The following is a 25,002-nucleotide window of genomic DNA, read 5'->3' as shown; positions in this document are numbered from 1 at the left end:
AGAGAGAGAGAGAGAGAGAGAGAGAATCAGCGGCGTCGAGACAGCACAGTGCGGAGTGACAGCGCGTTATCTTTTACATGATTAAAACACTGCGCGGGGAGGAATACGCACACGGATCGATAGAAACATATCTTCAATATCTAGTCCGTCATGGAGTCCTATGACATTTTAGCTAACCAGCCCGTTGTGATTGATAATGTAAGTATGATGATGTCATTCATCCACACCCTAACCGAGGCCGCTAGGCTAACTGTTAGCCCTGGTAACTATTGTGTTATAGCTAACAAATACATCTGCGGTCGACCTCCGGTCACCTATATTGAACGTGCAGTGGCTTCCACCGTTGCTTGACAGGTCCCCACCCTAAAAATGCTATTAGCATTAGCTCCAGCCGCTAGCATAAATAGCATCTAATTGATTTATCCAACCCAAAGCTGCAGCTAGCTTCCAGTTAACCGACTGGCTTAAGCTAGCTCCGGTTTGCCATCAGATGGGAGCCACTTAACAGGGGAAAAACATTGGTTTTCTACGTAGACATTTTGGGCTATTAATCTTTTATAGCACGTCTTCTTTCAGACTAGTGGAAAGAAAACATGTATTATACAGTACTTTGTCTAATTTGTGTTTGTAGACTCACAGTTAGCATTAGATAATGCCTCATTTACATATTTTAACATATTATTTTTATTTAGAAAACTTGTAACACAGAAAGTAAGCGTCGTTATGTTAGTAAATTGGGGAAGTTCCATGGTGATATCCGTTAAAATGCTGTTCACCTGTAGTGTCTACAAAATCTTAGTTTTTCAATCCATATCTTTTAAAGGGTTTGTTCTCAAACTCTTGAGCCAGAAATCTCCACTCACAAGACCCCAAACTTTTCCTCTTTCCTTCCTCTCTGTATTCTGAAGCTTTTTACACAGGGACTTGCTCAGATATCATTCACAGCCTGATTTATACAACATTTCACTCATAAAAACATGCAGAAAATAATGTCTGTTGACAGTGTTTGCAGATTTATGCAGCGATTTTTAAAAAGGGATATCCAAACTTCCCCTCTGTAAAAAAAACAACAACAAAAAACTAAGGGTGCTCCTATTGATCGGTCACCGATCGTTATCAGCCGATAAAGGCTTTCAATAGTTTGATCGGTGGTCTCCATAAAGGCCGATCAGATGACTCACTACTTGTGAGAACATTTTCTTTATATGTTAAGCTCTAAGCTGTTTAAGGTGTGTTTCTGAAAGAGGAAGTGGAATGTTGAATGTTTCCTGTCAATACAAGTAAACAGTTGACGATTCACAATACATGATCTTCTGTTAATTTTAATACTTATACATTGTTGTTAAAGGAATACGCCACCGTTTGTTGAAATAGGGCTTATCACGGTCTCCCCTAGCTGTAGATAGGTGGGCCAACGCATTTTTTGTGCATTAGTGCTGCTCCCTCTTAGTCGATTAGTCGAGTAATCGGTCGTTTTGGTCTTAGATCTCTTTAGTCCATTAGTCATGTCTGATGCTGTTTTCATGCTGAATGACTTATTTCCAAGAACCGTACGAGCACATCTCTGGTAAACACAAGAATTAAAGTGGTGCTTTTAGCACGACTCTTAGTGGAGAAACTCAGATTTACAGATCTGTCGATTAAATCAACTAATCGATTAGTCGGTACAGTTGAATGAGTGTTAGTCGACTAAGAATTTCTTCAATCGAGCACAGCCCTATTGTGCATGCATTGTTTTAGTCATTTAATGTGTTGTAGATAAGTGGGCCTATCTACAACGCATTTTTGTTTGTCTCAGTGCAAGTAATTAGGTTGTTTTTTTTTGTCTTTTGTTGGCTCACTTTTACTCACAACATGCTAACCGGCAACATAGGATTCCATTCACTACGCTAAGCTAACTAGCGGCGGCGCTGCCGGTGTTGCACCGGACTAAAACAATGCATGCACAATAGGGCTGTGCTCGTTTGAAGAAATTCTTAGTCGACTAACACTCATTCAACTGTACCGACTAATCGATTAGTTGATTTAATCGACAGATCTATAAATCTGAGTTTCTCCACTAAGAGTCGTGCTAAAAGCACCACTTTAATTCTTGTGTTTACCAGAGATGAGCTCGTACGGTTCTTGGAAATAAGTCATTCAGCATGAAAAAAAACATCAAACATGACTAATGGACTAAAGAGATCTAAGTTGACTGAGACCAAAACGACCGATTAGTCGACTAATCGACTAAGAGGGAGCAGCCCTAATGCACAAAAAATGCGTTGGCCCACCTATCTACAGCTAGGGGAGACCGTGATAAGCCCTATTTCAACAAACGGTGGCGTATCCCTTTTAAGAATATTAAAATGAATATATGATAAATATATGACATGATAAATAGAAGGCTTCAAATAGACCCGGTGATCGGTATCGACCGATACGGCTTCCAGCAAGCAGCGATCGGCCCCCGAAATCCTGATCGGAGCGCACCCTTAGGAAAAACCTTGTGACCGTAACAAGTCACCAAAATCAAAGTGTTTTATTCAGCTGTGGCGTCTCCTCTTCATGTTGGCTGTGTGTGTCTGCTGCAACCGTATCATTACATGTCTCTATATTAATGTGAGAGCTGACAGCTCAGCGAGAATGGGCGAGTTAGCTTTACACACTGTTGTGTTTTCAGTTGGACTCCCTTTCCTGTAGCGCTGGGATAAGAGAGGACAAGCGAATGAATGCCACGGAAACCCACGTTAGCTGTTCGTTGGAGGTCTTTTATTGGGAATAACCCACGGAGAGGAACCGTCACGTTTTCAAAAGAGAGGGACCTCAAAATCACATCAGTGCGATACAGACATTTTGAACATATTTGTTCATGTTTATAAGGGGAAAGCGAAAAAAACCGAACAAACACAAACCAAAGACCACTAACAACACTCTCTCTCACACACACACACACACACACACACACACACACACACACACACACACACACACACACACACACACACACACACACACACACACACACACACAGACAAGCACATACATAGACACACACACACACACACAGAGACACACAGACAGAGACAGACACGCACACACACACATACATATATACATACACACACACACACACAGACAAGCACATACATACATACATACATACACGCACATACACACACACACACAGACAAGCACATACATAGACACACACAGAGACAGACACGCACATACATACATACATACACACACACACATACACACATACATACATACATACATACATACATACACATACACACACACACACACACACACACACACACACAGACAAGCACATACATAGACACACACAGAGACACACACACACACACACAGAGACAGGGACACACACACACACACTTGTGCCTAATGAGAGCGTAACATGAATTCTTTTTTCCGATATTCATAGAGAAGAGTTAGATCCACAGGAACGTGATCGTCTTAGGGATAGCAGACTGTACAGTCAGGACATTTTAATGTACATTTCCAGCTGCTCCTGTAGTAAGATGAAAGCGCATTTTTGAGCAACTATAGAGATGAAACGGATGTTTTGATTTTGTGTCAGCTTGGCTAGTCCTGAGAGGATTGTAGCTGGTCCTCCAGTCAACTTCTTTACAGCTTTTTGAGTGGTATGTACTGTATGTATTATCTGCTCTAGCGTTTCCAACATTTTTAGACACAGATGTGGTGACAATAACGGTCCTAAATGATGTGAAATTGCGCTGACGAACTTGACATTTTCTTGAGGAATGACCCATAAACCCTCCGCCAAATATGTGCACCTACCTACATCTTCCACAAACTTTGGGGGGGGGGGAAACACTGCAGCAGGACAAAGTAGCTGTTGAGACAGAAGCAATGTAGGCGTGTGTGTGTGTGTGTGTGTGTGTGTGTGTGTGTGTGTGTGTGTGTGTGTGTGTGTGTGTGTGTGTGTGTGTGTGTGTGTGTGTGTGTGTGTGTGTGTGTGTGTGTGTGTGTGTGTGTGTGTGTGTGTGTGGCTGGCTTCTGGCTGTGTCTTATGACCTCCCTGTCTGCTGAGAGATTAAACCACTGCATGCAGCTTTTAGTTCACGCCTTAACCCTGTGATGTTGAGTTTAAATGCGTCCTATCCGATGTACAATACCCCCTTTTTTAACGCTCCCAACACTCAGTGTTCCATTAGAGACTACAACTAAACTCAACTTTACTCCTCAATCGTCACATACACACAGTACAATGAAGTGAAACTCTAATACCAGACTGATCTCATGAAGTGGCGTATGTACAGTACAGGCCAAAAGTTTGGACACACCTTCTCATTCAATGTTTCTTTATTTTCATGACTATTTACATTGTAGATTCTCACTGAAAGCATCAAAACTATGAATGAACACATATGGAATTATGTACTTAACAAAAAAGTGTGAAATAACTGAAAACATGTCTTATATTTTAGATTCTTCAAAGTAGCCACCCTTTGCTTTTTTTGATAACTCTGCAAACCCTTGGTGTTCTCTCAATGAGCTTCATGAGGTAGTCACCTGAAATGGTTTTACCTTCACAGGTGTGCTTTGTCAGGGTTAATTAGTGGAATTATTTCCCTTATTAATAAAAAAAAAAAAGCAAAGGGTGGCTACTTTGAAGAATATAAATATAAGACATGTTTTCAGTTATTTCACACTTTTTTGTTAAGTACATAATTCCATATGTGTTCATTCATAGTTTTGATGCCTTCAGTGAGAATCTACAATGTAAATAGTCATGAAAATAAAAAGGAAACGCATTGAATGAGAAGGTGTGTCCAAACTTTTGGCCTGTACTGTACGACGCGCCAATTCGTATATGCCATTATTGGCGTGCTATCAAGACGCACAGTCGCTTTTTAGCGTTTGGCCTCCGTTGACTTACATTACGTTGCGATTGCGTGTGAATTGACGCCGTAGTGAGTAGTATATAAGGCCGAAAATCTGCATAGGGAGTTGGTCGGGGAGGGGGGGGAGAGGAGGAGGATGGGTCAAACACAGGGCTATCACCCAGGAGACCAGGGATCGTGTCACGTTTCCTAAACTCAACCGTTTTATTAGCTTTCTCGCGACAGCACGCCAAGTGGCGAGTATGTTTACGTCCGCTGTATACAGCGTAGACTAGTGTTAATTCTGTCACCTATTTTTAATTTAGTCTTAGTCTTGTGCCAACATTTTTTGTTAGTCACATTTTAGTCGACTAAAAGTCTCGCCATTTTAGTCAAGTATATTTAGTCATGGAATCCTACATAGTGAAATAAAGACAAACCTTTACACCGTTTAGCTGTCAGCATTGTAACCCTTTTATATATGTCAATGATTGTAACCGTGTTTACTCCAACTGCTAGCTAACGGTAGGCTAACGTTACCTGCTGCCAAGTGTAGTGTTAACTAGCTAACGGTAGGCTAACGTTACCTGCTGCCAAGTGTAGTGTTAACTAGCTAACGGTAGGCTAACGTTACCTGCTGCCAAGTGTAGTGTTAACTAGCTAACGGTAGGCTAACGTTACCTGCTGCCAGGTATAGTGTTAACTAGCTAACGGTATGCTAACGTTACCTGCTGCCAGGTATAGTGTTAACTAGCTAACGGTATGCTAACGTTACCTGCTGCCAAGTGTAGTGTTAACTAGCTAACGGTAGGCTAATGTTACCTGCTGCCAGGTATAGTGTTAACTAGCTAATAGTATGCTAACGTTACCTGCTGCCAAGTGTAGTGTTAACTAGCTAACGGTAGGCTAACGTTACCTGCTGCCAGGTATAGTGTTAACTAGCTAACGGTAGGCTAACGTTACCTGCTGCCAGGTATAGTGTTAACTAGCTAACGGTAGGCTAACGTTACTGCTGCCAGGTATAGTGTTAACTAGCTAACGATAGGCTAACGTTACTGCTGCCAGGTATAGTGTTAACTAGCTAACGGTAGGCTAACGTTACCTGCTGCCAGGTATAGTGTTAACTAGCTAACAGTATGCTAACGTTACCTGCTGCCAAGTGTAGTGTTAACTAGCTAACGGTAGGCTAACGTTACCTGCTGCCAGGTATAGTGTTAACTAGCTAACGGTAGGCTAACGTTACCTGCTGCCAGGTATAGTGTTAACTAGCTAACAGTATGCTAACGTTACCTGCTGCCAGGTATAGTGTTAACTAGCTAACAGTATGCTAACGTTACCTGCTGCCAGGTATAGTGTTAACTAGCTAACGGTAGGCTAACGTTACCTGCTGCCAGGTATAGTGTTAACTAGCTAACAGTATGCTAACGTTACCTGCTGCCAGGTATAGTGTTAACTAGCTAACGGTAGGCTAACGTTACCTGCTGCCAAGTGTAGTGTTAACTAGCGCCCCGTGCAGCGATGTTTCGGTTGACTCCAACGTCCGTTTAGGAGCATCAGAGGGAAGCGCAGGCATTTAAGTGGCACCGAAATCTGCGTTGCTATTCGGTCCGGTAGATAACGGTCGTTAGGGCGCCTGTCGGTGCCGTAGCAACGGGTCTCGGTAACAGCTGAATATTCTCTCTCATGATGAAAAAGTAGAGACGATTGTAGACGAAAATGAAGAGAGATTTTATCTTAGTTTTTATTTTATGCAAAACATTTTAGTCTCGTCTTTTTTCGTCAACAATAATGCACGTTAATTTAGTCTTAGTCACAGGGTTTCCGCGGGTCATTAAAAAGCATGAAAAGTAATTAAATAGATTTTGTGAAAATTCAGGCATGAACTGGCCTGAAAAAGGATGAACTTCGATGTTCAAAGGCATTAAAAATTATGTAAACTTGATGGAATAAAAACATTGTTTTTCACGATTTATTTTGATTATATAAACATCTAAATCTAATTTTGATCGGAAGTATAGCGTAATGGTTGACAGGTGGAACCTTTTTAATTGGCTGTTTTTTACGGCTGGTGCACGAAGTCGCGACACCGGATGCTAGTAATGCAGCGTGCGGTGAGTCTGTGGTGTGAGTGAGTGTACGCTGTGGCGAAAAGAGGAAATATAAAATGACGGAAAAATGCAAGTTTTGGGACTGGTTGACATGATTTTGGCGAATTTGCCTATTGCCGTAAGCAGTATAGGTTCATTACTTTTAATTATCGGTGCATGTTGTTTTGAGATCTGCAGGGCAGAGATGCGAGCTGCTCAGTGAACAGTGTTTTTAAATATTTGTATTTCTGTTGTGTTCTTATTTTGTGAAGCACTTTGTGTTGCGTTTAATGACTGTAATCTTGTAGACTGTAAAGTCTTGTGAGCCATCTGACAGTTCAATTTGGATTTTCAAATATTAAAAATTGGCATTGTCAAATGCTTAAAATGTGTGTGTGTGTGTGTGTGTGTGTGTGTGAAAGTATCTGCAGTTGGACATTGGCATGAAATTAGTTTTAAAGTGGCATGAAAAAGCATGAAATGAGATTTGCTGATACCTGCAGAAACCCTGTAGTCAGCGTTTTTGGACATCGGCGCAGTCTCGTCATCGTCTCGTCTTAGTCATGGAAGAAAAGGTCGTTGACGAACATATTTAGTCTCGTCTCGTCTGACGAAATTAACGCTAGCGTAGACGTACACGCTGGAGCGCGGATCGGGCCACATTGTTCTGTCCGAGCCCGTTTCTGTTCTCATCCTAATGACACGTGTACGTTTGTTTGTGTGGAAAGCTTTTTATTAAGCAGCTGTAGGAAGGCATTCGGAAAGGGTCAACAGATGAGGTCATCGGCGCACACGGGGCAACGAGCGCACCTTAACACAGGCGCGCGCCTACATAATCAGCTGTTTTTTAGGGCTGTGCTCGATTGAAGACATTCTTAGTCGACTAACACTCGTTCAATCGTACCGACTAATCGATTAGTTGATTTAAATCGCCAGATCTGTAAATCTGAGTTTCTCCACTAAGAGTCGTGCTAAAAGCACCACTTTAATTCTTGTGTTTACCAGAGATGAGCTCGTACGTTTCTTGGAAATAAGTCATTCAGCATGAAAACAGCATCAGACATGACTAATGGAGTAAAGAGATCTAAGTTGACTAAGACCAAAACAACCGATTAATCGACTAAGAGGGAGCAGCCCTAGTGGGGTTTTTTTTGGTTTGTTTTATATTAAAATGTTCAATGCCTCATCACGCTGGTGTGACCGAACCCGAACATCATTTCTAAATATCTGTCCGAACCCAAAGTCCACATATTTATCTATTATTCACCTTTACCCACTGAGTCATTATATCCACATTAACTGATGATTATTGATCTAAACTCTCATTGTGTAAATACTTGGTGAAAGCACCGATAGTCAACGCTACGATATCGTTGCGGTATCGATATCGAGGTATTTAGCCACAAATATCGTGATTATTTGATTTTCTCCATATCGCCTCAGCCCTAGCAGAAGATATAGGTTTTAATGACTTCTTTATAAATACCATGTCAGTAGGTTGTACCGTTTTATCCGCCACTTCCTTTCCTGTGTATCTTTTTTTAGTTGTTATAGATGTATTACAACGTGACATCACGATTTCGCGTAACCATACACGCCCACTTTCTTAAGCCAAGTGGCGTGTTATCTGTGCGCATTTTGAGCGCATTTTGGGTTTAGGAAAAGAAGGGTTAGGGGGTTAGGTTTGGGTTAATATTAAAAGAACTATTGGACAGGACAGACAGCGGGAGATTTATTTAGAAAGAAAGAAAGAAAGAAAGAAAGAAAGAAAGAAAGAAAGAGAGAAAGAGAGAGAAAGAGAGAGTTTTATGTAAATAAATAAATAGCCCGGCATCCCAATACAAAATAAATTCTATCCCAATATTAAAAACATCTTATTTAAACTCAAAAATTAAAACATTTAAAAAGGGGTCATAAATACTGTCTGAGTTACTTGTCCTTGAAGTAAAAAAAATATATACACATACCATTAAAAATGAGTAATAAGTGCTGTGTTTAAAAGTGCTTTAAAAAGGTAAAAAAGTGCCACACAATAAATAAGCATAAATAATTGAAAATGCATCATAGAATAAAACCACACTGTTGGTAAAAAAATGCATAAAACCAATGGCATGTGTATCATTATGTTAAAATGTTGAGGCAAGTAATTCAATTTGTAGTAATAGTAATAATAATAATAATAATAATATTACATATTAGCAATAAAATCAAAAGTACAATCAAATTATTAAAATATAGGTAAGGCAGAATAAAAGTTATAAAGGACGACCAAGGCATCTTTAAAATATTTATTAAAAATAAAAACCTTAAATTAAAATAACCCTAACCCAGTAGGAAAAGAAGGGTTAGGGGGACCTGATCCCCGGTCTCCTGGGTGAGGGTCCTGTGTTGTTTGACCCATCCCCCAACTAACCTCCCTATGCAGATTTTCTCCCTTTCATACTACTCGTAAATTCACACGCTATCACAAGGTAATGTAAGTCAATGGAGGCCAAGCGGCATTGATAAACACGCTAAAAAGCGACCATGCGTCTTGATAACGCGCCAAAAATGGCGTACGAAATTGCCGTGTCGTGCATACGCCACTTGATGAGATCGGTCTGACCGCTACACATCCACTGCAGCTTTTAGTTCCTACCAGAACCATGTGATGTTGAGTTTTACAAATCGTGAGCTTAGAATTATAAGGTTCATATCTCCACTTTTGGTCGAAATTGAGTTTTTGACATAATCTGATCCATTAGGTGTTTATTAATGCCTGTGTGGTGTTATTTTTGTAAAAAAAAATAATATTTTGTTAGTTAGTTATTAATAGTAGATTACACTACATAACAGTTTTGCCAGCTTGGATGTAAAAACTTTGATGCTCAATATCTCAGAACTACCCTAAATGGAGATAGAACCTTATAATGCTAAGCTCACGAAATGTGTGCGATATGCAATACAGCTGTTTAATACTCCAACAATGAGCGTTGGATAAGACTCAAGAATGGAGGTACGAGACGAGAACCTTTCTGTACTTACAGGTACAGTACAGGCCAAAAGTTTGGACACACCTTCTCATTCAATGAGTTTCCTTTTTATTTTCATGACTATTTACATTGTAGATTCTCACTGAAGGCATCAAAACTATGAATGAACACATATGGAATTATGTACTTAACAAAAAAGTGTGAAATAACTGAAAACATGTCTTATATTTTAGATTCCTCAAAGTAGCCACCCTTTGCTTTTTTATTAATAAGGGAAATAATTCCACTAATGAACCCTGACAAGGCACACCTGTGAAGGTAAAACCATTTCAGGTGACTACCTCATGAAGCTCATTGAGAGAACACCAAGGGTTTGCAGAGTTATCAAAAAAAGCAAAGGGTGGCTACTTTGAAGAATCTAAAATATAAGACATGTTTTCAGTTATTTCACACTTTTTTGTTAAGTACATAATTCCATATGTGTTCATTCATAGTTTTGATGCCTTCAGTGAGAATCTACAATGTAAATAGTCATGAAAATAAAAAGGAAACGCATTGAATGAGAAGGTGTGTCCAAACTTTTGGCCTGTACTGTACACTTTTTAATACGATCCCTTAAGAGTACAGTACTGTTTTTTTTTTTAAGAGGCCAGAACTGGACCTTTTGACTAATTTCAAGGGTACACAGTTGTCATTCAAAAGTACCTTCCCTGGGACAAGCATTAGGTACACACCCCTACTTCTATTTTTGAGTGTGTACTGCGCTATGGTGCAACTTGCACAAACATAGCCTAGGTTTTACTTACATCTTTGTAAATACAATTTAAGTAGGTCGTACGTTTTTTTTATTCTCCACTTTGTGTATATACGTTTCTGAATTCTTCCCTGTTTGAGTCCTATCCTATTTATTAGGTCTTGTGTATATACCGGATGTGCTGCTGTGTCACTGACGTTTCCCAATTTGGGATCCGTGAAGCCTCTCTGATCTCATCTAATACCCCTCTTCTCCTGCAGGGTTCGGGGGTTATCAAAGCTGGTTTTGCCGGTGACCAGATCCCCAAATACTGTTTCCCCAACTAGTAAGTGGTCCTTCGCCCCCTTCTTAAAGCACTCAGGCGACTTTATCGACTCTTCTGCTTATTATTTTGGCCATCTTTGTCTTTAAAATGCCAGGAGTTTCTCCCAGAGACCCGGTTGACCTATTCAGCTCGATTATTTTAACAACTGTGTGTGTGTGTGTGTGTGTGTGTGTGTGTGTGTGTGTGTGTGTGTGTGTGTGTGTGTGTGTGTGTGTGTGTGTCTGTGTGTCTGTGTGTCTGTGTGTGTGTGTCTTTCTCTTTGTGTTTCTGTCTCTGTGTGTGTCTTTCTCTGTGTGTTTGAGTGTGTGTCTGTCTCTGTGTCATTCTCTGTGTGTGTCTGTCTCTGTGTCTTTCTCTTTGTGTGTCTTTCTTTGTGTGTGTGTGTATTTCTCTGTGTGTCTTTCTCTGTGCGTGTCTCTCTCTGTGTCTTTCTTTGTGTGTGTGTCTTTCTTTGTGTGTGTCTTTCTCTGTGTGTCTTTCTTTGTGTGTGTGTGTCTGTGTGTGTGTGTGTCTTTGTGTGTGTCTTTCTGTGTGCGTGTCTGTCTCTGTGTGTCTTTCTGTGTGCGTGTCTGTCTGTGTGTCTTTCTGTGTGCGTGTCTGTCTCTCTCTGTCTTTCTGTGTGCGTGTCTGTCTCTGTGTGTGTCTTTCTTTGTGTCTGTCTGTCTCTGTGTGTGTGTGTGTGTGTGTGTGTGTCTGTCTCCGTGTGTGTGTGTGTGTGTGTGTGTGTGTGTCTTTGTGTTTCAGCGTGGGACGTCCCAAGCATGTGCGCGTGATGGCAGGAGCCCTGGAGGGGGACCTCTTCATCGGACCCAAGGCAGAGGTAACCCTCCCCACAACAGTCTGGAGGAAAGTCTTTAGCCAGAATCACACAGTTGAGATTCTTCCAAATACTGCCCCTGAGGGTATGTTTCCAGCAGAGTGCACAATGTGTACTTTCTATTCAGAAATATAACTCCATACAGAAGGGGGTTGTTAATTTTTTAACAGGAGCTAAGGCCTGATGGGAGCTCCCTACTTACGGTGTGATTTAAGCAGCCGGCTTTATAAGCTACAGTTTAGACCTGCAGGGATTAAAGTTCTCTTGAATAACGTTCACAAAGTTACACATTTCGTTTACAAAGGTCTTAAATTATGTCTTGTCCTTTCGTAGGATGAAATAATTACCGTAACGTCCTAAATAAATGCCTTTTTGTGTGTGTGTGTGACTTTACAATGATCTCCGTGTGACTGGGATGTAATACAACAGTACAGGTACTATTATATATACTGTTTTTCTTTTACACTCTTGACCATCCAACATCCAAGCTCGGGCGCCGATCAGTCACTTGTCAAGAAAGAAAAACCAAACGTCTCGCACCGTGCTACTAACAGATTAGTGTGTCTAATGGTAACCACTATTTGGCCACTATTAACCAGCGCAAATAGCTAATATCTCACGGTTTGTCGCCGTTTCCCGTAGCGAAAGGAGTTTGAGAACGGCAGGAAGCCTGACGTTCGCCGGATGTCAGGCTTCATCCTGGTAGCGTACTTGCGTTGATCCAGACTGATTTCCTTCCTGGTGTTTTTCCCTAATGTCTCCCGTCTCTCTGACCCTAACCCAGGAGCACCGGGGCTTGCTGTCGGTGCGGTACCCGATGGAGCACGGCATAGTGAAGGACTGGAACGACATGGAGAGGATCTGGCAGTACGTCTACTCCAAGGAGCAGCTGCAGACGTTCTCGGAGGAGGTGAGGACGTCCTCGCCGCCTTTCCTGCCGCTACGCGGGCGAGAAACTGTCGTTGGGATATATGATATTCAAACGTGTGTGTGCGTGGTTGTGTTTTCTCTTTGGTAGCATCCTGTGCTGCTGACCGAGGCTCCTCTCAACCCCAGCAAGAACAGAGAGAAGGCCGCAGAGGTTTTCTTTGAGACCTTCAACGTTCCCGCTCTCTTCATCTCCATGCAGGCTGTCCTCAGCTTGTGAGTACATCTCGCTGTGTCCGTGTACTCGCTTTAACCCCCTCCGGTTGTCTTGGAAAAAATCAACAAAAACATTGGGAATTTGTGACCAAAAATCGACAAAAACATTGGGAATTTGTGACCAAAAATCGACAAAAACATTGGGAATTTGTGACCAAAAATCGACAAAAACATTGGGAATTTGTGACATTTTTTTTTTTTTTTAAAGGGATAAAAAAATCTTGAATTTGTGAAAAAGAAATTGACAAAAACATGGGGAATTTGTGACAAAACATTTTTTTAAAAAGGGACAAAAACATGGGGAATTTGTGACAAAACATTTTTTTAAAAAGGGACAAAAACATGGGGAATTTGTGACAAAAAATTGAAGAAATTCGACAAAAACATTGTGAATTTGTGACAAAAAAAATCGACAAAAACATTGTGAATTTGTGACAAAAACATCGTGAATTTGTGACAAAAAAATCGACAAAAACATTGGGAAATTGTTACAAAAAAATCAACAAAAACATTGTGAATTTGTGACCAAAAATCGACAAAAACATTGTGAATTTGTGACCAAAAATCGACAAAAACATTGGGAATTTGTGACATTTTTTTTTTTTTTTTAAAGGGATAAAAAAATCTTGAATTTGTGAAAAAGAAATTGACAAAAACATGGGGAATTTGTGACAAAACATTTTTTTTAAAAGGGACAAAAACATGGGGAATTTGTGACAAAAAATTGAAGAAATTCGACAAAAACATTGTGAATTTGTGACAAAAACATCGTGAATTTGTGACAACAAAATCGACAAAAACATTGTGAATTTGTGACAAAAACATCTTGAATTTGTGACAAAAAAAATCGACAAAAACATTGGGAAATTGTGACAAAAAAATCAACAAAAACATCGTGAATTTGTGATCAAAAAATCGAGAAAAACATCGGGAAATTGTTACAAAAAAATAAACAAAAACATCGTGAATTTGTGACCAAAAAATCGACAAAAACATCGGGAAATTGTGACAAAAACATCGGGAAATTGTGACAAAAACATCGGGAATTTGTGACAAAAACATCGGGAATTTGTTACAAAAACATCGACAAAAACATCGGGAAATTGTGACAAAAAAATCGACAAAAACATCGGGAATTTGTGACAAAGAAATCAAAAAACACATCGGGAATTTTTGACAAAGAAATTGACAAAATCAACAAAAACATCAGAAAAAAGTGGCAAAAAACGACCCAAAAAAAAAGTTTTAATTTGAAATTTTGACCCAGAAAAAAAGCCAGTCCTGGTGTGTGACTGTGACGCGACTGGCCCGTGTGTTTGCTGCAGGTACGCCACAGGCCGGACCACCGGCGTGGTGCTGGACTCGGGCGACGGCGTGACCCACGTGGTGCCCATCTACGAGGGCTTCGCCATCCCGCACTCCATCATGCGCGTGGACATCGCCGGGCGAGACGTGTCGCGGTACCTGCGCCTGCTGCTGCGCAAAGAAGGCTACAACTTCAACACCTCGGCCGAGTTCGAGGTCGTCCGCACCGTCAAAGAGGTGAGGCGCCGGGGGCTGGGCTTGGGCATCGTTTGGATTACTTTAATTATTACTGTAATTGTGATAAAAACATTTTTTTTATATATATATATATATAAAAAAATATATATATATATATACACATATATATATGTATGTGTGTAAATGTGCAGTCATTACTAGGCTTGGGCATCGTTTGGATTACTTTAATTATTACTGTAATTGTCATATATTTTTTATTTTTTTTATATTTTTTTTTATATGTATGTAATCACATATCACATTTTTGCATTTGATAAGGTAAATATGCAGTCATTTACTCTGCTTTTTGTATCAGCTGGCGGGATTAAAACGGTGTAGAAAATGCCTTTCATTCATTTTGGAGTTTTTTTTGGTTTGAAAATCCATCATCTGGGTCCCACGTTTACAGCAGCCAATATGCTCACTTTTAAAGGAGCAATACGGACGTTTTTCTGGGTTTTATTCTCAGAATTGTGGCCGTTCTGACTCTGACTCTGAGTCATGCAGTTGGCAGTAGCTCAGTCAGTAGGGAGTTGGGCTGGGAACCGGAGGGGTTGCTGGTTCAAGTCCCCATACGGACCTAAGTATGGTGGTGGACTGGTAGCTGGGCACCGCCAATGTGCTCTTGAGCAAGGCACCGAACCCCCAACTGCTCGGTGCGCCTTTCCATGGGCTGCTCACTCACTCTGACATCTCTCCATTAGTGCATGTACAGGTACTGAGCATGCGTGTGTAATTCAGGCCTGTGTGTAGTAACAGAGTGAAAACATTGTAATTAATAAAGTATACATTATTATTATTATTATTATTATTATTATTATTTCCAAATAAACTTTAATTCTAAAGTTGCCATTTCAAAGTCAGTAAGTGGGCCAGTAAGTGGGCCAGTCAGTGGAACGGCTTACGGGTTAAACAACCTAGCTGCCTGTTAGGGCTGCACCATATGAGGAAGATATGAATATGGCGCTACAACGATGTTACCTGCGATAAATAAACCGATATTGAGGTGTTCTCAGTTTTGCTGCTTTCAGTATTCTGCTGAAATCCAACAAACCGCTTGTTGGATTTAAGACAGATGGAAAATCATACAGAAAGGAAATCATTTCCCACATTTTCTTTATTCAGTCCCTCCAGAAAAACGTGATTATGCGATCGCATAATTCAACGCATAATCTGTCAAAGTCCGCATATTTATAAATTGCCGATTTCCGCGCAAAATATGCGGGGCTTGCATGATTTCATAATCCACACATTTTCGTTGCAAAAACATCACATATACAGTACAGGCCAAAAGTTTGGACACACCTTCTCATTCAATGCGTTTCCTTTTTATTTTCATGACTATTTACATTGTAGATTCTCACTGAAGGCATCAAAACTATGAATACGACAATGAATTATGTACTTAACAAAGTGGAATACCCGAAACATGTCTTATATTTTAGATTCTTCAAAGTAGCCACCCTTTGCTTTTTTATTAATAAGGGAAATAATTCCACTAATTAACCCTGACAAAGCACACCTGTGAAGGTAAAACCATTTCAGGTGACTACCTCATGAAGCTCATTGAGAGAACACCAAGGGTTTGCAGAGTTACCAAAAAAAGCAAAGGGTGGCTACTTTGAAGAATCTAAAATATAAGACATGTTTTCAGTTATTTCACACTTTTTTGTTAAGTACATAATTCCATATGTGTTCATTCATAGTTTTGATGCCTTCAGTGAGAATCTACAATGTAAATAGTCATGAAAATAAAAAGGAAACACATTAAATGAGAAGGTGTGTCCAAACTTTTGGCCTGTACTGTATATCTTAGCAAAAAGTTGAAAAATGTTGCGTTTACTTCACACAAGAGCAGCCATTTTCCCCTGTTGCCATGGGAACGTTACGAAGTGACGTGAACATCATCGAAAAGCTGCAAACCCCTCGATGAAGCCATGATGAAGCCGCAGTTTTCCTGCAAATTCCTGCAATTTCATCGCATAAACTTGCATAAATATCACATACAGCATATTCCATCAGCATTTTTTAAGAAAACGTGTCGCATAATCAAGGATTTTTGCCCCGCAACAATCACAAAAAAAAAGAACGACAGTTACATTATAAAGTGCAGTTTTCTGCTGATATTCTCTTTCAACTCGCACGAAAACATCTCGAGCGTCTTTCGCTACACGTTGCAGCCTTTTGCGATGCGTTTGTTACGCTGGCGATAAAACGGTGTTCTACTTTATCGTTTTTTGTTTGTCTAATCAAGTGTTTTCCGACTCCGCAGAGAGCCTGTTATCTGTCTCTCAACCCACAAAAGGACGAGACTTTAGAAACGGAGAAGGCGCAGTACGTACTGCCGGACGGAAGCACTTTAAACGTGAGTATTTCCCGCATATCCCCGTCCCCGTCTGGACCGATCGCCAGCACCTGAAACGCTCCTTTTTCTTTTCCTCAGATCGGGCCGGCGAGGTTCCGGGCGCCGGAGCTGCTGTTCAGGCCCGACCTGATCGGAGACGAGAGCTCGGGGATCCACGAGGTCCTGGCGTACGCCATCCAGAAGTCGGACATGGACCTGCGGCGCACGCTCTACTCCACCATAGTGCTGTGTGGCGGCTCCACCCTCATCAAAGGTCTGTTTGTTTTGGCCGACGCCGGAGCAGTCAGCTGCTCTTCCCGGCCGCCACACGAGACCCACAATACACACAATACACACAATACACACAATACACACCCGTTACATCACAGGCATCCCATTATTTGATAAGTGAGGACCTTTGAACCTAACAGCCAGTAACAGAGAGTCAGGTGGTGTTGTGGGCGGGACATTAAGTCAGAATCAGTGGTGCAGAGGTCTCACGATACGATATCATCACAATACTTATGTCACGATACGATATTATTGCGATTTTAAACATATTGCAATATTCTGCGATATATTGTAATTTATTACCTTTTTTCCAACTTCAAATTGTTCCCAATTTCAAATGATGTCCCCAAAAGGAAACTTTGTCTACATCTGTTTTATTTAAAAATACACATTTCTCTGTTTGTTCATCTCACTTCAGTGTTATTGCTGCAAAATCAGATAGTCAAGCAGACAAACTGACCAAGACTTATATAATAACAGATCAATACTTGGCGTCTGTGTATCGATACAGTATTGCCACGGAAAATATTGCGATACTAATGCTGTATTGATATTTTTTTTTTCCCACCCCTACAGAGGGACAGACACAGAGCTGTAGCCGAGCCAAAGTAGAACACTTTATTTAAAGGTGCCGTAGGTAGGATTGGGAAGATCCAGGACTTAGCCAACTTCTCAGTCCCTCCCCCATTTCTGCTAAAACCCAAAACTGTCTCCTAAGCCCCTCCCCCCACAAGGGAGAATGAATGCGTGTGCATGAGCAGTGATTGACACGCAGTTAGGATTTTTGCAAATCACATTACAGGCTGTAGGTGGTGCCAGAGGAGCCAGATTATTTGTTTTTTTATTATTATTATTACCTGCATCATGTAGTTCTACTGCAGGGGTGTCAGACTCAACTTCCCAGAGGGCCACACTGGAAAATAAGAATCACATCAAGGGCCAGACATGTTTAGTTTATTGATAGGCTTTTATTTAATCGAAAAAGTAAAATATATTTGACTGTATTATTGCATGTGTCGTATAGTCTTCTCACTCACAGTTTGGTCAACATAAAGTCCTGAAGAAGTCAGGAAAAAGTTCCTCAGCCATCATAGAAAAGAAGCGCCCAAAAATGTTGGAAAAAGTGGCAAAAATGTTGGAAAAGTGACAAAAACGTTGGAAAAGTGACAAAAACGTCAGAAAAAATTACAAAGGTTTTGGCAAAAGTGACAAAAACTTCAGAAAAATTTAAAAGATTTTGGCAAAAGTGACAAAAACATCAGAAAAAGTGACAAAAACATCAGAAAAAGTGACAAAAACATCAGAAAAAGTGACAAAAACACAAACTAGCTGGGCCAAAATGTATTGTGAAACTAAGTTGATATGCGGGCCGGATCATAACCTGCGAGGGGCCGGATTTGGCCCGCGGGCCTCGAGTTTGACACGTGTAGTTCTACTGGAACATAGGCTCAGTTTCAGCAAATATGACAGAAAGTCAGTTTTAGAAGTCTTACCTACTGCACCTTTTTAATTCCTTAACTTTATCGGTTATCAGGCAAAAAACGCGCCGCTACAGATAATCTGCAAACTGCCAAAACATAAATAAACCGGGCCGATAACCAGTCCATCCCAAACGTAAAGCACACGGTTCAAACTCAAAGCCAGATCGGGCCCCTCATACGTTTTGGCCGGCCTAGTTCTGAGCTAAACCAAAGACTTGCATTCCTGACTCCTCTCTTTTCCTTGTTCATAGGTTTCGGGGAACGACTACTAACTGAAGTCAAGAAGCTGGCACCCAAAGACGTGAAGATCAAGGTGGGTCACTGGGCTCGTGTTTCTGTCGATGACCAGTGGCCACTGTCCACCAGGGCTGGCTACCAAAACCCAGCGTCTGTTACACTGTTTCCACCGAGACATTAGGAGGGCCGGTCTGGCACCCTACAGACGATACGTACAGTACAGGCCAGAAGTTTGGACACACCTTCTCATTCAATGCGTTTCCTTTTTATTTTCATGACTATTTACATTGTAGATTCTCACTGAAGGCATCAAAACTATAAATGAACACATATGGAATTATGTACTTAACAAAAAAGTGTGAAATAACTGAAAACATGTCTTATATTTTAGATTCTTCAAAGTAGCCACCCTTTGCTTTTTTATTAATAAGGGAAAAAATTCCACTAATTAACCCTGACAAAGCACACCTGTGAAGTGAAAAGAAGAATCTAAAATATAAGACATGTTTTCAGTTATTTCACACTTTTTTGTTAAGTACATAATTCCATATGTGTTCATTCATAGTTTTGATGCCTTCAGTGAGAATCTACAATGTAAATAGTCATGAAAAAAAAGAAACACATTGAATGAGAAGGTGTGTCCAAACTTTTGGCCTGTACTGTAGATATTAGAGATGCACCGATTACAACTGTACTGTATCGATACTGTCCCTTTGCGTCGATGCTATTGGACCGTGGATCTGTGGATGTAAAGTTCAGTATTCACTGTGTAACAGATGAAACATGTCCTGGAGCATTATAAGATGAGACAGCATCACAACTGCTCTATATTCTCATGTAAGGATGAGAACATGGCTATGAATGTCCAGCAATAAGCGTGGAACATTGAATCCGTGATATGGTCCATTATTCCAGTAAATATAATAATAATAAAGAGGAATAATAAATGTTGTACCAAAATGTTATACCAAACATTCAACTAAATATTCACGTTCGATTAATCGCGGTCTTCACGATTATCTAATCGCATTCTTTCAAATTCAGCAGCAGTTAGAAGTCCGGACCTTTTATTTTGAAATGCTCGGTAACAATGTGTGTTGTGTTGTCGCTCTCTGTTCCAGATTTCTGCCCCCCAAGAGAGGCTCTACTCCACATGGATTGGGTAAGAACTCAGGGTACCGAGTGTGTTTTTGGGGATGCGATACGCGACGTTTGATTAACCCTTGTGTGGTCTTCCCCCGTCGACCAACTTTTAGTTTTTCTGGGTCAAAATGTTTACAAAAATCCAAGATTTGGTCGTCTTCTTCGACACTTTTTTTCGAAGTTTCTGTCAATATTTTTCTGCGTTTCTTTGACCCTTTTTTTTTTTTTTTTTTTAAGCTTTTCCCAATTTTTTTTGTCACTTTTTCCCAGTATTTTGTCACTTTTTCTAATGTTTTTGTCACTTTTTCTAATGTTTTTGTCACTTTTTCTGATGTTTTTGTCACTTTTTCCCCCAGTTTTTTGTCACTTTTTCCCAGTATTTTGTCACTTTTTTCCCCAGTTTTTTGTCATTTACCGATGTTTTTGTCAATTTTTTCCCAGTTTTTTTGTCATTTACCAATGTTTTTGTCACTTTTTCCAGTTTATTGTCACCTTTTCCAATTTTTTTGTTACCTTTTCCAATTTTTTTGTCACTTTTTCTGATGTTTTTTTCACTTTTCCCCATTATTTTTGTCACTTTTCCCCAGTATTTTGTCACTTTTTCTAATATTTTTGTCACTTTTTCTAATGTTTTTGTCACTTTTTCTGATGTTTTTGTCACTTTTTCTGATGTGTTTGTCACTTTTTCCCAGTTTTTTGTCACTTTTTCAAAGTTTATTGTCATTTACGGATGTTTTTGTCACTTTTTCCCAGTTTTTTGTCACTTTTTCAAAGTTTTTTTGTCATTTACCAATGTTTTTCTCACTTTTTCCGGTGCATTTTTGACATTTTTTTCCTAAGTTTTTTCAACATTTCTATTATAAATGTTTCTTTCTCGTCCCGGCAGCGGCTCCATCCTGGCATCGCTGGACACCTTCAAGAAGATGTGGGTGTCGAAGCGAGAATACGAAGAAGACAGAGCACGTGCCATCCACAGGAAGACCTTCTAGTAGGCCCGCCCCCCGCCCCGAAACTGCCCTCAAACCCCCCCCCCATCACACTGTGGGAGACGCCTGCGCCCTGTCATCTCCCGGGTACCTCTTGCGTCATCTCAAAACCCCCACAATCCCCTGCTTCTACACTCCTGTCAGCCTCCTGCTTTACCCAGAGAAACGTGCACCGCTATGTGTGCTAGTTTCTATATTTACCTCCTTTCTCATTCGCCTCCTAGCTCCCCCTACCCTCCCCCTTTTTTTTGTTTTTTTTGAACCCCCTCTGTAGGGTGACGATGGCGGCTACCCTCGGCGCTCCAAGCAATCCCCCCAAAAAAAGTTCCCATCCGGAGGGCCGTCGGGGGGGGGTATCTGAGAGGGGGTATCTTGTGGACTCTTTCACTACAGGTTGTTCTATATGATTAATAATTGAGTCCACGTTGAAGTATTGGTATCGCTCTCTCGCCTACAAAAAGCTCCGCAAAGTGTAGAATATCATGAAATGTCAATAAACCTGAATGTGTTTTTTTTTTGTTTTTTTGCTACTGTTGAAAATTCTCCATTCCAGACCGAAGATTTAGATTTTTAATTTTATGTCTGTTTCTGTAGATTTTTCTTTTTCTGTTCGCTGACAGCTGCTGCCTGGAAGACAACGTTGGGGGCTTAAAACACCAAAGACCTTCCTGACATGGATCGGCTCGTACAGAACCAAGGTCTGAAGAGCCATATATATATATATATATATATATATATACACATGTTTTTCCAGCCTTGCAGCAAAGTGAACGTGTTAATTTATCAGCCCAATTTATTCCCAACGAAATGTTTCGAAGTGAACGTGACATCCGAGCGGTTGTGTGATGATGAGGATGATGATGATGTCGGGGTCGTTTTTAAGTCGGCTTTTTTTGTCTCAGCCGACGGGATTAAAAAAACGGTGTAGAAAAATGCCTTCGTTCATTTCTTTCTTTTGTTTTTGAGAAATCCATCGTCTGGTTCAGCGTGTTCCCAGCAGCCGATGGGCCCGCTTTCAAAAGGAGGAATACGGTTTTATTTTTATTTTATTTATTTTTTCGGGGTTTTATTCTCAAGAATTGTGGTTGTCTGACGGAGTCGGAGTGACGCAGAGGAAAAGAGTGAAAAACTGTGGCGGGAGGAAAGATGTATCGGGGGGGGGGCTGGGAGGGGAGCAGCACGAGTCTCCCAAAGATTCCCAACGCCACTTCAAATTCACTTTAAAAACTTCCAAAACATTTCACACATTCGTCTCTGAGTTCTAAACGGAAGTAAACGCAGAAAGTAGCCCCGTGGAACTGCTCACTAGTCCTCGAGTCCTGGACTAGGACTGGACTAGTCCTCGAGTCCTGGACTAGGACTTGAGTCCTGGACTAGGACTCGAGGACTAGTCCAGTCCCTATTCTGTGGACTCGTGACATGACTTGGACTCAGACGCAAGCATTTATGAAATAGGACTCAGAAGTTGGATGAAGTTTCTGACTACTTTCATGTGTAATAGGCGGTGATGGAGTCCTCGAGTCCTGGACTAGGACTGGACTAGTCCTCGAGTCCTGGACTGGGACTCGAGGACTAGTCCAGTCCCTATTCTGTAGACTCGTGACATGACTTGGACTCAGACTCGAGCATTTATGAAATAGGACTCGGAAGTTTGATGAAGTTTCTGACTACTTTCATGTGTAATAGGCGGTGACGGAGTCCTCGAGTCCTGGACTAGGACTGGACTAGGACTTGAGTCCTGGACTAGGACTCGAGGACTAGGACTTGAGTCCTGGACTAGGACTCGAGGACTAGGACTTGAGTCCTGGACTAGGACTCAAGGACTAGTCCAGTCCCTATTCTGTGGACTTGTGACATGACTTGGACTCAGACTCAAGCATTTATGAAATAAGACTCGGAAGTTGGATGAAGTTTCTAACTACTTTCATGTGTAATAGGCGGTGATGAAGTCCTCGAGTCCTGGACTAGGACTGGACTAGTCCTCGAGTCCTGGACTAGGACTGGACTAGGACTCTTCTTTAGTGACTCAAACTCCAACACGGAGGATTCAAGACTTGACTTTGACTCGACAGTTGGTGACTCGACTACAACGGTGCTGCCGTGTCTACACAATTATTTTTGTAATTCGCGGTCAGTAATTTATCTGAAATCATATCTAAGTCTTGAGTTAATATTAAAGGGAAGGATAATCACAGGAGGGTGAATGTCAACGTTCAGTCGGGATACTGTTTCAAAACGTCAAAAAAATTAATTGAAATGCAAAAAAAAATGTAATAAAACACCCAAAATTCAGTAAAAATAGAGATCCGATCTTTTGTTGTACTTGTGAAGCGCGTTGTGTGGAATCATCCGTGTTATTTTTGACCAATCGAAATGAGGTCGTTGAGAAGAAGCTCCATATTTCTGATGTAGACATTTTAGAAAAATGGGTCAAATCTGTAAGGGCTGCTCCCTCTTAGTCGATCAGTGGTCTAATCGGTGGTTTTGGTCTTAGTCAGCTTAGATCTCTTTAGTCCATTAGTCATGTCTGATGCTTTTTTGGGTACTTTCTGTGTTGATCTTTGGTTAAACTCAGTGACAAGTGTTTGAAATATTATCTGTAGGATGGAAGTTGATTTAAAAAAAAAAAAAAGCTTGAAGAGGCAAAGGCCCAGAGTCGGAAGTTATTTGGAGTGTCCCGACCAGCCGACGATGTTAAAGCGAAGTAGCTGTCCCGACTTCGGGCTGGGTACCGATTAACGGTACCGTCGCTTTAAGAAATGACATCATGACAACATGATCGTAGTATTTATGTCTCAGCTCCGACTACGTGAGCCCCCGTCTCTCGGAGTATCGTAGACTTGTCTCTACGACGTGTAACGTTAGACAGCCAATCGCAGACATTATTACATCTCGGTAGAAGCATGCTGCGTGCTGATTGGCTCCCTGACGCTGATGAGATTTTGTGTTGAAATTGGGTATCGAGCGATGAGGCTTTTTAACGCGATACTTTTTGGTAGGAGCCTTTGGACCATTTTTGCCATTTTTTTTTTCCCAAGTTTTTGTCTCCTATTTTTTAAATTTAATTTCAGTTCAATTTTAAAAAATGTTTTGTTTCGTACGGTTTTGTGGGGGGGTGGTTCCACGTTTTTGTCGCCTTTTTTCAAGGTTTCTTTTCGACAGTTCTTTTGACATTTCTCTCGCCTTTTTTCTAAAGTATTTTATGGAGAGAGACAAAAAAAGAGAGTTTTTTTCGCCTTTTTCAAAACAAATTCTCGCTTTTGCTTTTTCAGAGGGTTTTTTTTCAACTTTTTTGTCGCTTTTTTTAGTTGAATGTTGAACCCGAAGTTACGCCCTTGCTAATAAAGTACTGAATTCGGTACCCAGCCCTAATCTGAGACCCCGAGTCCCCTCCACGCCCCCGCCCCCACCCCCCACTCGTCTGTTTAAAACTTGAGATGCATGATGGTTAACTGTGTCCAGTTAACGATCTCCATGGAGACAGGAAGCCTGGAGTCTGGATGAAGAAACGCTGCAGAAAGCCCTCCCTCCCCCATGTCTCTATGTCGTAGTAAAAGTCTGGATCTTCTGATGTCCCAGCGTCTCGGTGGCAGTGAAGGGGTCGTGACCCCCCCCCCACACCCCCACCCACCCCCGCGCCGGGAGCATCTGCGTCTCGTCCGCTTTTTGGGTGTTTTTAAAAAATATTTCAAAGGAAAAAAAAAAGGTTGGGAAACGTCATCAGCCTTGTGTACAGTGGGATGCTTTTCAAAAACAACCCCCCCCCCCACACACACACACACACACACAAACACACACACACAGACACACACACACTTGTTTCACTATCTTTGTGGGGACCCGTCATTGACATAACGCATTCCCTAGCCCCTTACCTTAACCATCACAACTAAATGCCTAACCTTAACCCTTACCCTCACCTTAACCATCACAACTAAATGTCTAACCTTAACCCTTACCCTCACCTTAACCATCACCACTAAATGTCTAACCTTAACCCTTACCCTAACCTTAACCATCACAACTA

The 25,002-nt window shown here is 41.0% G+C and overlaps 1 protein-coding gene across 1 annotated transcript; it reads left to right on the top strand.

The window, feature by feature from the left end:
* Positions 1–24,758, top strand: actr1b (actin related protein 1B). The gene is made up of 11 exons (XM_039780269.1): positions 1–198; positions 10,927–10,991; positions 11,736–11,811; positions 12,593–12,718; positions 12,827–12,951; positions 14,277–14,493; positions 16,766–16,858; positions 16,937–17,111; positions 18,861–18,922; positions 19,968–20,008; positions 20,876–24,758. The coding sequence occupies exons 1-11, from the start codon at positions 151–153 to the stop codon at positions 20,976–20,978; spliced, it is 1,131 nt and encodes a 376-aa protein (XP_039636203.1). The 5' UTR covers positions 1–150; the 3' UTR covers positions 20,979–24,758.
* The last annotated feature ends 244 nt before the right edge of the window (positions 24,759–25,002 follow it).

Source organism: Perca fluviatilis, chromosome 17, assembly GCF_010015445.1.
Source record: "Perca fluviatilis chromosome 17, GENO_Pfluv_1.0, whole genome shotgun sequence".
Taxonomy (NCBI): domain Eukaryota; kingdom Metazoa; phylum Chordata; class Actinopteri; order Perciformes; family Percidae; genus Perca; species Perca fluviatilis.
Note: the sequence above shows the minus strand (reverse complement) of the source record. Positions and strands in the feature narration are given on the sequence as shown.